This window comes from Diadema setosum, chromosome 17 (assembly GCF_964275005.1).
Source record: "Diadema setosum chromosome 17, eeDiaSeto1, whole genome shotgun sequence".
Classification (NCBI taxonomy): Eukaryota; Metazoa; Echinodermata; class Echinoidea; order Diadematoida; family Diadematidae; genus Diadema; species Diadema setosum.
The window spans coordinates 7,833,944-7,850,493 of record NC_092701.1 but is presented as its reverse complement, the minus strand read 5'-3'; the positions used below and the strand labels follow the sequence as shown (position 1 = coordinate 7,850,493).

At 38.1% G+C, this 16,550-nt stretch overlaps 2 protein-coding genes across 2 annotated transcripts in view; one reads left to right on the top strand and one right to left on the bottom strand.

Moving 5' to 3' along the window:
• The window catches only part of LOC140241222 (patatin-like phospholipase domain-containing protein 7), a 36,124-nt gene extending 29,574 nt beyond the window's left edge, over positions 1-6,550 (top strand). The window contains exons 28-31 of the mRNA XM_072320974.1: positions 836-948; positions 3,361-3,508; positions 4,468-4,558; positions 6,011-6,550. Of these exons, the coding sequence (XP_072177075.1) occupies positions 836-948; positions 3,361-3,508; positions 4,468-4,558; positions 6,011-6,336 (678 nt within the window). The 3' untranslated portion in view covers positions 6,337-6,550. The remainder of the gene's footprint in view (positions 1-835; positions 949-3,360; positions 3,509-4,467; positions 4,559-6,010) is intronic.
• A 3,330-nt stretch (positions 6,551-9,880) lies between these two features.
• Positions 9,881-15,393, bottom strand: LOC140240737 (ankyrin repeat domain-containing protein 45-like). The gene is made up of 5 exons (XM_072320500.1): positions 14,910-15,393; positions 13,836-14,003; positions 12,996-13,090; positions 12,187-12,325; positions 9,881-11,307 (listed from the first exon to the last, which is right to left on the bottom strand). Exons 1-5 carry the CDS (start codon positions 15,301-15,303, stop codon positions 11,282-11,284), a joined length of 822 nt encoding a protein of 273 aa, XP_072176601.1. The 5' UTR covers positions 15,304-15,393; the 3' UTR covers positions 9,881-11,281.
• Between the last annotated feature and the right edge of the window lie 1,157 nt (positions 15,394-16,550).

Here is a 16,550-nt window from a genome sequence, read left to right as displayed (position 1 = left end):
CCTTCGCCATTTGTAACCCGATTTCGATTCCGTTTGCTTTAAGTGATGGCACTAGGTGAGGGCTTCAAAACTTCTACACAGAATTTTGACCTTTGACTTCTTTGACCTTTGACCTTGATTTTTGACCTGTATTGTACATTTTGCTACCAAATGCTACTCCTTCGCCATTTCTAACCCGATTTCGATTCCGTTTGCTTTATGTGATGGCACTAGGTGAGGGCTTCAAAACTTCTACACAGAATTTTGACCTTTGACTTCTTTGACCTTTGACCTTGATTTTTTTACCTATATTGTACATTGGCTACAAAATGCTACTCCTTCGTCATTTCTAACCCGATTTCGATTCCGTTTGCTTTATGTGATGGCACTAGGTGAGGGCTTCAAAACTTCTACATAGAATTTTGACCCTTGACTTCTTTCACCTTTGACCTTGATCTTTTTACCTATATTGTACATTTTGCTACTAAATGCTACTTCCGGCGGGGACATATTTTACGCACCGCGTAATTTCTACTTTTCCTTGTTTTCAGTAAAGTGTTAAAAATCAAAACCACAAGGGTGCTACTCTACCTGAAATTTGAAACAATGCTTATAAATCTACCCTTTTGATAAGATACACTTGTAAGCTATATATTTCATGAAAATTAATTGTCCATTTTTACTTTGATATGCTCAAATCTTAGAATGTAATAGTGCCCTTCTGGTTCTCAGCTGATGATATAGTTGTGAGCAAGAATAAAAGTCTGTATTTTCATAAACTAGTACAGACATTGTGAGGTGTAGAACTCTAATGTCAGTCTGTATTTCTATGTATTGAACTGTTTGTGTGTGACAGGTTCCCACACTGGATGAGATCCAGTCGCGTCTCGCCTATGTATCATCCATGAAGACCCTAGAGGAAGTCAAAACCAGTGACTACTGTGAGTACATCAGGCCTCCCATTAACAGGTGAGTGAAACATTCCCTTTTTAGGATTCGGGGCTTTTTTGTTCTTTCGTATGAGGCAGCGGAAGTGAAGTATAATGTCCTTGAGGTGTTCTAGTTAGGTGTTCCAAGTTACATCCTCAAGGGTAGGGTGTGTGAGGTCCATGTTGTTGGGTGGTTTTGAGATCAGGGCACTCACTCATGATGCATTGAGCAGTCTTTTTCTAGTGCACCGTACTGGCAGGCTTCCGTTGGGCGCTGCCCCCTTCAGTGCATGGTTGCATTGAATCGACCGACTCCTGTGTGGATCCGATTCATTGACACCCACTCCCTCGCACTTTGGGGGGGGGGGGGGGCGGGGCAGTTGTATTTGGGCGTGGTAGCAAGTTGGGCAGTTCATGGAGTCTCTTGCCAGCTTGCTCTCCATGTCTGACAGATGTTGAAGTCTGACCCCCCTCTCAGCTTTCCTTTCTGGGGTCATGTGTAGGGGTGCCAAAAGTCACCCATCCCCAACAGAACCACCAACCCTTCTTCATTCTACCAGAGGTTCAATGCAAGCTTCACCCTGTGTGTTCCCAGGCACATAGCTTAACTTTCCAAACTTTTTCAATACCATTCAGTGATAACTCATCCAAGCTTGACCTAATTGTATAGACTAGCTAGCCCACTCAGGTGTAACAGTATGCCTCATTTCAACAGGAAGGCCGTGGTGACACTGTATGGTTTAAGAGGATTATTTGGATTAGGTAATCTTTATTCATTGACAGTTTAATAGTTTTAAGACATCCAGGCTCGTCAGTGAAGAATGCACTCTCACCTCCTTGATCTAGGGGAGATTTTTGCCTGTTGAGATGCAGACTACATGTAGTTATCTCCGTGGTAGTTCTTTTGAACCTCCATGGTTTTGCCATGAATACCTCTCCATTTTACCCTTCCTCTTTTTGTCTGCCAATCGATGCATCTCTGGATCTGGATCTGGATCAATACGCTGCCGGACCGTGTGGTATAGTGCAGCGGGGAGAGAGGGCGCGAACTAAATTAATCGTAGCGAAGGTGGTTTTTTTCTATCTTGCTTTTGAAGACTTCTGGAGATGGGCTGTTGATCACTTGCTGGGAGGTGATTCCAAGCGAGGGGGGTGCTCACAAAAAATGAATGTTTTTATTGCTCTGTGTTACAATGATGAACTTTAAACCCTTTATCGTGATTTATCACTTGTCTTTCAAGAATATTCTGAGTTTTGTGATCTTTGAACTGTTTAATTTTGATATTTCTTTGAAGTCTTGTTCTGGTCAAAAAATTTTCAATGTCACTTTCACAAACTAAGTTGTCCTTTTTTTCATGCTTGGTTTAATAGCAGAGATGCCTTTGTAGCTCTTGTGCAGGGCCGTGATGGTGTTACTCTTGAATGAATTTGTCCTACCTCAGACTGTAGTCTAGTTTAACCCGTTGAAGATGAGTCCCAAGTATACTCGAGCAGGTGTCTATGGAAAATGCATGTTGTAGCAAAATCAGTCCATCCTCAACGGGTTAACCTACCAAAGAGTTTCAAAAGTTCCAGCTTTGTGAAGTGCCAGCACAAACGGTGTCAAAGAATGTGACAGTGGGAAAAATTATTTGCCGAGCTGCAGCTGTATGGAAAGGTTTCTTGTATTCGTCAGTTAACAAGTTCATGGACCACATACCATATTGTTCATATATTTGATGTCCGTGAGATTTTGAAAATGATAAACCAATGGACCTTGAGATTTGTTACCTTTGGTAGAATTAATTTGCGGTTCACTCAATATTCCTTTAAGCTATGGGTTAGTTTGTGAAAGTGACAATTTCTGCAATAAAGTGGAAGAGTTAGCTTTGATAATCTTTATGATCAACTTGAGCCCTAAATGTACAGATGAATTCACAAGATAAGGTTGCATTATTTGTATGTGGTAATATCCATGAAATTCAATTAAAATGACTTGAAACTGGATTTTGTTATGATTAAAATTAGATATCAAATAGAAGCATATATCATCCATGAGAGCATGTATTGAAGATGATATACCTTATCATTCATTTTTGGTTTTATGTGTATGTTTCTTTCTTTATTCAGTTAATTCAATAAAGTTTATACTTCCATAATGTGTATAACCCGTACAAAACTTCAATTGTCAAATAATTCTTGCATCGGATTGTTTGTATCAACGCTGATTGAAAAATTGTTCAACATCAATGTAAACACCAAATTAATCAGGCGAGGGTTTTAGTAGAGGCCATGATAAAAACCATGGGCATGCTTACTTGGGCTGGATTTTAATTTCATATACTGTTTTATATGGTCTCTCTTTCTCTCTCTCTCTCTCTCTCTTCCTTCCCCTCCCCCCTTCACTTGTTCTCTCTCTCTCTCTCTCTGTTTCATTGTCTCTTTCTCTCTCTCTTTTTTTTTTTTCATCCAGCTTCAAAACCCTGGCCTTCCATCGGCATAAAGAGCTCCTGGACATCGGCTACCACCATGGTATGACAGTCTTTGGTGGCTGGAAGAAGTCTGGCTACCTCCAGGCCCTTCTCTCGGAGAAATCGGCTGGCATCCACAAACGGGGAAAGGTACAGGCTCGTCGGCTCGGTTTCATTGTTGACAAACCAGCATCGTAATGTTGTCTCGGAAATTTGTACGGTAGGATTCACTCTTTGTTTCAGCCAAATGAAGACTGTTGATCATGGTGCATTAGTCTATCTCATAGACATGTTGAGGTTTGTGTGTTGTAAGCAGTGCAAGGCCTTATCCAAAGGCTACTTCACTAAGGACTTTTATATTTCATTGTTTTTCCTTGTGTAGATGATAATGGATGGGGGGGGGGGGGGTGTACAGATTGTTCCATCCCAAGGTTGTTGTTTTGTTTTGTTTTTAATTCCATTGAGGGAAATTCAAGTCTCAAAACAAAGTCAAGGAACATGCAACCTTATCCAAAAAAGCATTTCATCTGCTGATGTTGAATGTTCTGCGTGTTTATGACAACAAAAATCATCATCTGTTACAGCATACAGGTTGGTCAGAACTATGAAAACATGTACCATCAAATTTAGCTTCTCTACTAGCATAGTGCTCCTTCATAGTATCCAGTTCTATGACACTTCTTCCTTTAATCACATTTTGCACATTTTTTGTATCGTATATATTTTGTATTGAATAGTCATCTGTTTTGTGGGTATTGCATGAAATATGAAATTCTACACCATTAATTGCAATGAGATTATTATCAATCTGGCATAAGCCGAATGATTACCTGAAAGTCGAAGGTCTTTTCAAGTCCTCCTCTCTTTATTTTCTATTGATTTTAATCCCTCATAAGAAGCTTTTTCTTCAGTCCAAATAGATTCAACTAAGGCAAGGTTGACGGAATTTGCCATTTGTTTACAAGGAAATATTTGGCTTGGAAAACATCACAAGACTTCTCCATAGGCAAACCTGACAAAATGTTTCACTGTCTCAATACTTATCTTGATACTGGTGTGAGATGAACACCATGTAATGTAAACTTCTGTGAATACCGTTTGTCTCACAGCCTGGACTCCCAAACATGCACCCAAGGTTCACTGACCTAGCAGCCTTGGTTACCAGGATGGAACCCCACAAACAGGTCATCCCAGATCCTGGTAAGTGGAGGTAGCACAGAACCAAGGTACAGTGGACTCACGTTGTAACAAAGTCTTCTGGACCAGTAGTTTTCTTTCATTCTATCGAAATTTCATTGTAACCAAACAAATAAACAATAAAAGACATAGAGTGGATGATGTTGCAGCCTGAACTTCATTGTGACCGGAATTTTGTTATAACCGTGTTCATTGTAACGGGAGTGCACTGTTATACAAATGATGCACAGGATAGAGTGCGTTAGTGGAGATGTAGCGCACTCGAGGGTATTTACAATTGTGAAACATGCACGAGGCGAAGCCAAGTGCATGTTGCACTACATTATAAATACCCGAGAGTGAGCTGCATCTCCACTAACGCCACGAAATAATCCTGTGCATCATTTGTTTTATAAAATGGGTCGAAAACTAACAGCATTTTTCACGCACCTTTGTGGGTCAATACCAGTCAGCTACATGTAGCACTCGCTCAAGAGTCAAGATGTCCGAAGATGTTTGTCCCAAACATTTACGCACGTCGCACTCGGAAATCCCGCACATATAAGTACTGTACGTATAAGAGTATACGTACGCCACACATGTTATGCACACAAGAAAGGCCAGCCAGCAGCCGGAACTAGAAGTTGTTTACAGGATTGACAGCACGTATAGTAGCGCGCGACGCACTTGTAACAACTGATTGAGTGCGCACTGCTAGTGTAAACATTGTGACGTCAGGCCGTGCATGTTAGTGAGAAATTTATACACGCACACGTGACTCATTTCAGCGCTTCCAATTGGCTACATTCTTGAACCCATTTTATAAAGTACTTTTAAGTGATTACCATGAAGCATCACTGTGAAAGTAAAGACTAAAAAAAAAAAAAAGAAGACAAAAAAGCTACAGCAAGTATCTGCCATTAGTGAAATCAAGATGAACTGATGTTGATAATGTGCTCATATTGTCTCTTTTCTGTCTGCATTTGTTACATAATTAAAAAGCTGCATCACTTCGGTGATCCCTCGCATTTATCCCCAAGTTGAATTATCATTTGGGTTTATGCCAGGTTTAAGTGTGTGCGTGTGTGTCACACACAAACTCACTGCTATAGCTTCTGACCATCCGAGCATTGAGAATTTAGGGTTTCTAGGACAAACACTGAACTAGGGCTCTCTATAGCTCAATCAGTAGAGCACCGGGCTAGCATGTCCGGAATTTGTAAACACATAAAAGCCTTATCATAGTATGAAATATTTGAAACATTGTCACACATAATTTAGTCAGCAAAATTTGAAGCATTTCAGAATCATTTAATAAGGAATGGCAGTTAGTTTTCATACATATTTTTATTTTGTTGATGATGTTGCATAGAGCAGAGTGAATTAAAGAAAAAAAAAATCAGTGTATGTGATATCAGTGTATGATTTTTTCATTAGATTGATACCAGTAAAATCCTGCATTTGTATTCTTCCAAGATGAGGTGGACTATGCCAGAGTGGGAGGGACCGGTGGAGACACGGACGTTGGCATGGAGACGGCAGAGTCTGCATCAGAGATGAACACTGCCTCCGACATCCCCAACACGCCGAGCGAGGAGGTGTCACGGTCTATCTCGGCCCCGAGCACCGTGATCGGCTCGCTGGGCGTGTCCAGCGAGGACGACGGGGGAGAAGAGGAGGAAGAGGACGAGGAGGGCGGAGTCAAGATCGAAGCGTCAGAGTCGTCGGCTCACTCGGCCAGGAGAAAGGCGGAGGGCTTGAGGCATCGACGGGCACGCAGCGAGAGCTCCCCCTCGGAGTGAAGCTAGGGAGGTGGAGAGGTTCAAGCCGTTGTATCTATGCCTGGTGTTCCATGAGGTAGTACATACAGCAACTTCCTGGCACTAACACTGCCTGGATGGATGCTGACACAGGTTCATGGTAGATGTTTTGTGATTTTTTGAGTGCAGTGAGGTAGACTATGTGACTGTCAAGCCCGCACAAACCCCATGTCACATAAACTGCCAGAAAATAGAATGATGCAATTCAGGCATAGGTGATGTTTTTAATTGGTATTGTCAAGAGATTCACTCTCTGATGCTTGTTTTGCTGCCAAGAATAACTGTGTCTGTGTACTGTGTATGAAATTTAGATTTTCAGTGTGTCTAATAACTGAGAAAGAAGGTTGGCAGGGAAGAGCCTGATGTTCAAATGAGAAGAAATTTAAACTTGACTTACTATTAAATATTTCCTTTTTGGGCATTATTGTAAAGAGGGCGATTACTTCCATGTATGTGTTTTTAGGAATACAGGGAGAATAGATAACAGATGCTATGCCATGTATGGTAATTGTACTGAAGGAAATGTCAACTACTGAGTATTGCATTTCTGTCACTATGCAGTGGAAGATATCAGTGAAATATTCAGGGTACCAGTACTGAGTACTACTTCTCTCTCTCAGAGTAAATACCAGAATGTAATTTAAAACACTTGATGAAGATATATTCATTCACAATTTGAGGTGTAATCAATAAGATTATGACCTTTTGACGGAATGATAGACAGAACACATACTATCGTCATTCTCGTTGTGTTCTATGCTGCCCATGTCAGTGTTTTGCTAGTATACAAACACTCATTCTATTGCATGAAATGGATGTGATTTCACATACAGTGCACAAACTCATGTTGGGAGACTACTGTGTGATGAACTTTTTACTGTGACTCAAAGTAGATGGATGACTTGGTAGATAGTGAAAGGCATGCTAGTGAACAGGCATAGTTACTTGTAACATTCCACTGGAAAAAAAAAAAAAAGAAAAGAAAAAGACAGTGCACATTATAATGTGCCACTCACTCTCTTGGTCTATGATACATGTACATACTGTAGCTACTGCAGTCAGTGGATCTAAAATATGCAGCAGGTGTTTTTAGACCTCATATTACATATCCGTAACAAATGTCTCACATACTTTTTATTGGGGGGGGGGGGGTTTCAGCATTAAATGCAATTTTTCTACTGTTCTGCTTAATTCAACCTACTCCCTACAAGATGATAAAGTCTCCGTGGGCTTTGTATAGTAACCACCAGGTTACTATAGGTAGTAGATTATTGAATGAAATTAGCACTTCATGAGATTTATACCCTCTGCTGTTGTGAGGACTGTTAAGCAAGATCCTGCGTGTGTCGTGGGTCAGGGGTCAAAGGTCAAGGTTTATGCATACCATTTTTGCTCCATCCATATGAACTGTTTCACGCGAGGTGAACTTCACATACAATGTATGTTACAGGTGTGTTAGTTATTAGTGCAGTAGTACACTCCATTAGAGCTCAGTGACTTGACACCGTTATCAAAGGTTCAAGGATATATTCACCATCTTCGCAGTTGAATGAAATGTAAGTGATGAAATTGAGGGAGAGGTTACAGTTGAAGATGCAAATATAGCATACAGTGTGCATAGATTTACGATTGCTGTGTCGTGTTGATGTAAGGTGAGAGATTGTGAAAGTCGGTGTTTCTACAAATCAGTGTCTGACTTGGTTCAGTTTGAATACTGAGATGAGTGAGACCAAGAAATGTCTGCATCATTTCTAGCAATATGTGGAAGAGTGAGTAATATTCTTGTGTTGAGATGAGTGTGTTGTAAGCATTTGAAAGAGAAAGCTTGACAAGTGTACTGTATAATGAGGGGATCTTGTTTCCACATTGTCTGGAATCTTGCGTATTTTTGCTTTCAAGTTTTGTGCAGCTAGATATTTTGGTACAATAGATGCATTTTGTGGACAAATGGACTGATACTACATACTTCATTAACCCAGTGTGAAAAATATATTTAAGTCTCCATCATTGAGATAGATGAATACATACATGTTCATATACCCTAGAAATAAACACATTTTTATACATACATGCATACAAATGTGTACAACAGCATGTGCATACACATAAATACATGTGTATAAGCATATACTGATAAAATGTACACACAGCACAATTTGTTTTAGAAGAGCATTACATGAGTTTAGGTACTTTGTTCAGCACAAATACCCTTCTGTCCATTAACCCAGGACAATGCCACCTACTGGTATATTTATTCCAAGGCTTGTTACCAGCAGATCCCGTAGGGCAGGAAAAGGCACAACACTTTAAGCACAAGACCGACATGTGAGGCTCATTGAGAAAAAGAGAACATTGTGATGATCACAGGTGTAGCAAATAAATGTGTTACAGAGTACATCAATTTCTTCTCATGAACCTACCAAAGTTTGAGTTTGTTTGCAGCAAAGCATGGGTTCTTCGGTGTATTAGTGAAGTAGTGTCGTGAGGCTATGAATAATTTTGCTATTAAATATATATGGGCTACTTGTGGTGCTAACTAGTGGTATTTGATGATTTCGATGCTTTTTGTTGTTTTGAATTGAAATGAAAAATAAAAGAAAGCTAATAATGTAAAATGAGTTTGCACTTGTTAGTTTTGAGAGCAATAAAAACCATTAATGATTTGTTTTCAAATGTTTATGCTTTTTGTTGTTTGAATTGAAATGAAAAAAAAAAGAAAGCTAATAATGTGAAATGAGTTTGCACTAGTTAGTTTTGAGAGCAATAAAAACCATTAATGATTTGTTTTCAAATGTTTGTGCAGTGGGGCAAACACGGTTGTAGATACTGTATTTAGAAATTGATTTTTATCATCGTGGCCTTTGTTAAGTTGAAATATCCTTGCCGTTCCATTATTTTATTCTTCTTCTTTTTTTTTTGAAAGAAAATTGTTATGATTTGAACAACTTTTATCGATAGAATTACCAGTTGTATGTGTTTACATGTCATGCTAGAAAATCTAGTTTGCCTTCACGGGCTATGGCGTATGCTGCGTTCCTTCGTGTACAAGTGTATAATGTTACTTTTTTGTGTGCTTAGTAGGGGTTTTCACAATTAAGTTATATTAGAGTTTCTACACCTTTAAAAACCGTTGATGCTGTATGCTTACCTACCAAGACTGAAATTTGATTTGTTGTCTTTTGTTTCATTTTGTCATGATCTTCCAACCAAAGCCTCGACTTATAATAGTGTGTTGAACTTTTGAAAAACTGTGAGACAAAACACTACTCGGATGTTTATCAAGTTAGCATTTAAGGGATTATCTAAAGTCTGCAGGTTGTAAGATGTTTGGAACTGCAACATCACAATCATCAAGAGAAAATCTGGCTCTTGCGATTTCTGTAATAGGAGTGAATTGATATAAGGTATTCTTAATCTAAAAATTGTATTGCATTAAATTATCTGTCTGAACAATCAGTATTAATTAACAGCTGCTCACTACTCCTATATAACTATCTACAGAGAGCTTTTATTATGTGCATGGTTGTATGCAAGGCAACAATGAATATTGTTGATCTGTAATTTCACCTCTTTTCATGCTGATGAACCAAATTGTTCAGAGATGACACAGAATGAGTGATACAGTTCATTTACAATTGCAACGTAGATGTACATTTTATTCACATTATACAATATTGGGTGTTGTCCAAGGGCCGAGCGACATTCTAGCCAAACTTGGGTAGCATCATCTTCGCATGGGGTGCTCCACATTATTTCCCAAAATACATTAAAAACAAAATACATAAAAAACCACAATGCTGTGATGTTATATCGCTCAGAATCATTTGTTCTGTGCTAGTGGTATACCATGACTAGGGAGTATACAGACTGTATGTTTCTTCTTCTTGACATGTACATTCATGCAATGTATTTGATGGAGTTAACAAACTTGAAATGTACTAGGTATCTTTCTCAAAATGGATGTAAGTTTCTTGCTGTTGGCTTCACAGCCGGTTAAATGTTCTGCAATGATGAATACATACTTACATATCTATTATACACATTAAATGTGATAATGTATAACCATGCAGTTTATGTGCTTTTTGTCTTTCATAGTGTCCTATCGTTGTGAATGGTTAGCATCTAGGATTAAATTCGATTCAGTTAGCCATATTGTCATATTCCTTTATGTCTCACCAGCAGGTCCAACATTCTTCAGTTAAATGTTTCTTGAATTATTGCAAAAATGCAAAATTTTGGTCCATAAGGTTTTCATAGCTGGTCCTTTGACCTCAAAATGTAATTCTACAAGAATATAGCACTTCAAACTTGTGCTGACATTGAGGTGACAGAAATGGTTTCTTCATTAATAAATGGTTGGACTATTAGATGGAATTGCTGAAAACATCTCAGGCATCATCAAACCACAAAGAGGCATAAAATGTAACCTACATTGTGGCAAAATATATTAAAGAGACTTTCAGAAATCTCGATAATTGTACACCAGTTTAAAAATTAAATCTAATTAAAAAAACAAACAAACAGACTGCTACACAAGCACATACACTGCTTTAGCAGCAAGGTGGTTCATATATGACTTATGATAGATTTACTATTTACAACTGTTTACAGTATACAGGACTCTTCACATATTTACAAATTACTCTATGTACAAAGAGGAATCCATTAAGAAACTGATGCATTTCCATACATCTTGGAAAATCAGTGTACAAAAATGCATTGTGTTGACACAATTTTGAGGTACAGTCCAGTAAGAATAGAATACAGAGACTATGTGAGAAGTGTGTGTGTGAGTACAGAACTGGCATCTTCAAAGGGCAACATGCACTGACCAGTTCCTGTGGTCAGTGTAAGATGCAAACGTGCAGTCAGAACTCTGCCGTAGCCACTGGTCAAAGGGGAACTACCGGAGTGTTTATGATGCTGCTCACCGTCGGTGTGGCTTCTCAGGTGCTGTGGGAACGGAAGCAGATTGGTAATGATGTTACTAATACTTCCAACATCCAATACTGTGCAAAATTCATCTATAGGGATAAAATAACTCAGTAGTCCATGGTGCCTGCACAGGAAATACAGTCCAAATGCCTTAGTTTATCAACATCACTTCTCGTTAGTTCATTTTGTTTTGACCTGTTCACATGGAAATTTATCCAAATTAATTGTATTGTGTGATTGCTTTGACCCATCAAGTCTCAGGAACTACATTTTTGTGGTTTATTGCAGTATTTTTTTTTTATCATTATTTTTGCTATTCATTCGTAATGTTCTAATAGCTAAAACATTATCATTTGATATTTGGCACTGTAGTGTTTCATTTCTATTTGATTGTTTTCACTGCAAAATTTTTTCGACAGATCTGGAATTGTTGAATTTGTGACTTAACCTTGAATTGAAAACACATTTTTAAGATAGTATGTTCTTGTTTCTGTATGAAATTGGTAACTTTTTGTAAATTTCTTTCTGATTTTCTTTTCAAATTCAACGACTTCAACTTCCATTTATTTTATTTTCCGGTAGAGGATTTGCGATAAACTCAGACTTGCTTGTTCTTAGTACTGACAAGATGATTATTTATACAGCAAAGTTCCAGAGGGCATGATGGGTTTCAACTTCAGCATTTAGTCCAATAGTGAGATATAAAGAAGTCATAGAAAATTTACATGAATGCAGGGATTTTTCTTAGGTAAAAGGTGGACAGGAAGAGAAACAATCATCATATGTCTCTGCTTTGTGTATTCATTTTGCTTGACTACATTTTTAATCATTTTTGCCATAGAAGGGATGTGGATGGGACAGAAAGACTGAAGTGTGTAAAGGAGAGTTGTTGCTTACGAGGCTCTGACAGCTTGATGAGGATGGCCTCAAGGCTGGTCCTCAAGTCCTCCTCCTGCTTCCGGAAGTCCTCAATTGATGGGCTGCTGGTGGCATCCAGCCATTCTTGTTTGTCAGTGCACACATTAAGGCCTGTCATCTAGGCAGCAAGCAGGAGAAAATACACTCATGGTGAAGAATAAAGAATGAAAGGATTCACAACCTTCAAAGATAGAAGGGATAGAATGAATTTCTGACTGATTGAATAAATGAATGGATGGATACATAGACAGGTAGATAAATGAATATTAAATAGTGGATGAATGAATGAACAAATAAATATGACTGACTAATTAGTAAATAACTAAATAGATACAGAAAGAGAGAAGATGGGAATAGATACAATTGTAGATAACAGAATGAGATTTGTTGCATACATACAGGTACAAACATCAACATATTCAACATCTATATATTTCATGTTGTTGAAATGTACTTGTATACTTGTCTGTGTACACTTTCAAAAAGTGCTCAGAATGAGAAATGGCTTGCACGATATTTTGAAAGATAATTACAGATCCTAAGCATTGATTATCTAGTGGATTTAAGCCCAGTCAAGCACAATCTCTCGTGTACAATTGATGAAGGTTGTTAAAGAAAACGAATGCACTATTGAGAATATGCTCTAAATTTGTCAAACGTTTTCCTAACATCAAATTAGTATTATCACTCACGGTGAATCTCTTTCATTTGTTTTGTTGTTATAATTCAGAATGCAGCTCATCTTAATGTAACATTCTCACTACATGAGAGAAGAGAAACTCGGATACCTTTTCATCCTTTGAGAGTCGTCCCTGAAGTTTCTGAGGATCTTCAATCGTCTCCTTTGTTTCTGTCAGTATTTGAACAAGACTCCTTCTTGCTTCTACACATGAGATTAGAGAAGTGTGAGAATACAGAAGTACTATCAACTGCATACACTGCCATGCAGTTTCGTAGAATACCTGTTACTTAACAGGGTAAATGATGAACCAATAGTTTTGATGTATCAGAGATGCACATACAAAGTTTCTCTCCCCTCTCCTGGAATTTGCCAAAATGCTATCAAAGTGAACTGTGTAAAAGATTTTAAGTTTTTACCAGTACTACAATTGTATGTAGAGCACACAATGTGTATGCTACTACTCTTGATAGTGTCAAATGCTGAACTTACACACATTTTAACTCAAGATAACCCTTTAAGTTCAGCAGGAGTAAACACACACACACACACACACACACAGAGACACACACAATGCACGTACACACACAAAATGCACATACACGCACACACACAAAAAAAATACTCAAGGAAAGTCTAAAAATCTGTGCACTGCATTTGGTGTCAGTCATAATCTTTACATAGATGTGTAATCATTCTTGTCATCTTCTTGATTTACATAATTACAAACATAATCAAACTGTAAGATAGGAATCTACAGTGTACATGTCTCCTTCTCAAAATCTAATACTAGTACATCACATGTTATACTGTATCTCAACAATGAAGGAGAAAAGTTCCTGGAAACTGCCTCTGATGCAAATCCCTGCCTATTCAAACTGGAAAAAAAAAAATGTAGAAATAGACAGAATTACATAAAGAGGCTATGGATGCTTTTCAGTAAACTCACCAGACCAGTCTAGGTAATATGAGCAATTTTCATGCTTGTATCTTAACGCCGTATCCCGTGCTCGCTCCCCATGACTAGTCTTGGTTGTCAGACACGCTCCGTGTTTGACGAGAAGCTTGAGGGCATCTTTCCGACCCCATGCTGCAGCATGATGGAGGGCAGTGTAACCTGGCAAAGGAACAAGGACGACCAACAACAAACGGATTATTGGTAGGTGACAAACACAGCAATGGCATAAGTGCTTATTTTGTATTGCTCATAATGACAGCGGGCTATTATCTGCTGGTTGTTGTTATCGCAGATATGACAAAATATGCATTAATAACCTAAAAATATATTGAAGATTAGAGTCAGCCAGAATATGTTAGGTTGACCATAATCTATGCCAATTCTTTTATCACAAACATATGAAGGGAAACAAGTACCACACAAGAAATAAAAGCAATGCTTAAGAGCTTCCTTTCACATTATAAGACATTGACTTTTTTCTTTCCTTTTAATTTTTGAATTTATTATGTGGTGAACTAGATAGAGCAGTCTACAGTGGGATGAGAGTAGGCCCCTATAGTGGGTTACAAAAAAAAGGGGGACATGTATTCCAGATGTAACATTTACATTAGTCATTAGAACAATGTTTAAGACCTCTATCAAAGGGAAATTTTAAAAAAAAATTGTTGCTTTGAAAAGTACTGCTACTACCAGTGGAACAAGGTCCAGTAAAAGCATTTTTCAGTAGACTAGTCTCCTGTCACCATACGCAATCTGTCAGTGTCAGTAGATCTACTACTACTACTAACATTAGTGTCACATGCATCAATACTATAGACTCTAACGTTAGATCTTTTATTCTTAGAGTCTGTAGACGTCTAACGTAGATCTAATATATGCAGAAGAAATTTCCGTAAACCATGGTCTGAAGTATGAACTTAATAAACCACCTTCGTGAATTTGAGCCAAACTTGGAAACAGTCTCATTACATACAGAAATTGTGTAGTTTACATAGCCTAGGTACTGCACTGTACATCAGTGTAGCATGGCCAATCACAAATAAATTTATAAATTGGGGACCGTACCTCGACTGGTTGCAATATCGGCATCAGCTCCTTTTTCCAGAAGTTCCTGAAGAGCATCTGCTCGGCCCAGAATACATGCCATATCCAGCGGAGATCTCCCTGAATTCTCATTTCTTGTGTTCATATCCGATCCCTTTTCTATAAGAAGCCTGAGCATTTCAATGTGTCCTTCTGAAACCGCAATCTCGACGGGAGAACGGCCCTCCTCGTCTACGGAATTGATCTGACTCTCCACCCGGTCGTGGTAGGGGTCCTCTTCGTTAGCGTAAGCCTCGAGCAGCCGGCTCGTGTCGCCACTTACAGCGCATTGGATAACAATATTCAGTCGTTTTGCTGAGCGTTTCACATTCTGAGCTGAAGAAGAAGATTCTGCGTTTTCGTCCTCAACTGTCATTGTGAAAAATCAGGTTTCCTTTAGAGTCAAATAATATGATAATGTTACGGTAATCCCGGAGTATTACGGTAAGCTTACCCGAGCAGCGCGTCGGTGGTTTCCAAGTGTCAGGCTTGTCAGCAATTGTTCATTTTTTAAACTAAAATTTACACAAAATAATAAATATACATCATAAAACATACAAATTTTATATGCTTTACTATATTATTTTTTTTATTTTCAATGCAAAATAATAGCCGTTTATATGAATGTATATATTATGTAACACAGAATAAAACGGAACGAGGCACCCATTTACACCGCACGCACATCATAGTCTTTAACCAGACCCAACCCATGATTCCAGTGTCTGATAGGCGACGCGCGCTCAAGGCAACATACAGGAAGTCTTAAGATGTGAAGTGCTCACTTAAAGTGTATTCAATTTATACATCTAAATCATGTTCAAAGGGGGACAGAAACAAAGAAAATATAAAGAGAATTGCACAACATTTCATTTTACATGGAAAGTAAATAATTCTTTGACTTATGATGCATATTATACAAAGTTGTAGTATCTTTTTAAGTAGAATGAGCTCTTTATAAGAGTCTCCCTATTATTATTTTTCGTTATTACTATTTTTCATTCCCGGGCCACGCCCTCCCCCATTTATACCATAATTGTGAGAGGAAGGCCTATGTTAAGTGCTCTGACATGTAATTATGAAGAGAAAGAAAGAAAAAAAATATGTTGCATGTTATTTTCATTCTATATATTTGCCCTATTATGACATCACAAATTGTTGTAGTCTTCTTATCCAACAACGACAGATCATAGTTTCAACCATTAAGTTCATAACTTCTGAATAGATTGTCCTTGCACTTTTCATCAAACTTCACTGATGTGGAAAACATATCTTGGCCTTGTTTTATCACGCAGGTTATAATTGATTTATGATCTTATACACTGTACAGTACTTGATTTCCTGGACTTAAAATCAGTTGCAGTATAAGTCTTGATAAAACTGGGTCTTTGAGTTTATAGTCCCCCCCCCCCCCCCGACATTGAACAGTTTAGAATTATTGTATGTGTTTTAAATCTTTGTTTGTTTGTTTTTTTCTTTGTTAGTGCTCTGAGTACTGTATTTTCTTATAAGAATCATGATGATTGTCTCATTAATCACAGTATATAGCAGTGTTATCCTGAATCTGTTACAAATTAGTTCCTGATACAAGTTATTTCCAATATGACATCTTTTTATTGTTTA

Bases quoted from the DNA above. Each gene is read 5' to 3' on its own strand.
- LOC140240737 (XM_072320500.1), bottom strand. From the start codon at position 15,303: ATGACAGTTGAGGACGAAAACGCAGAATCTTCTTCTTCAGCTCAGAAT. The intron at 14,004-14,909 runs GTACGGTCCCCA...TTCCTTTGCCAG, and splicing joins CGATATTGCAACCAGTCGAG to GTTACACTGCCCTCCATCAT. The intron at 11,308-12,186 runs GTAAGCAACAAC...CCGTTCCCACAG, and splicing joins CATCAAGCTGTCAGAGCCTC to CACCTGAGAAGCCACACCGA.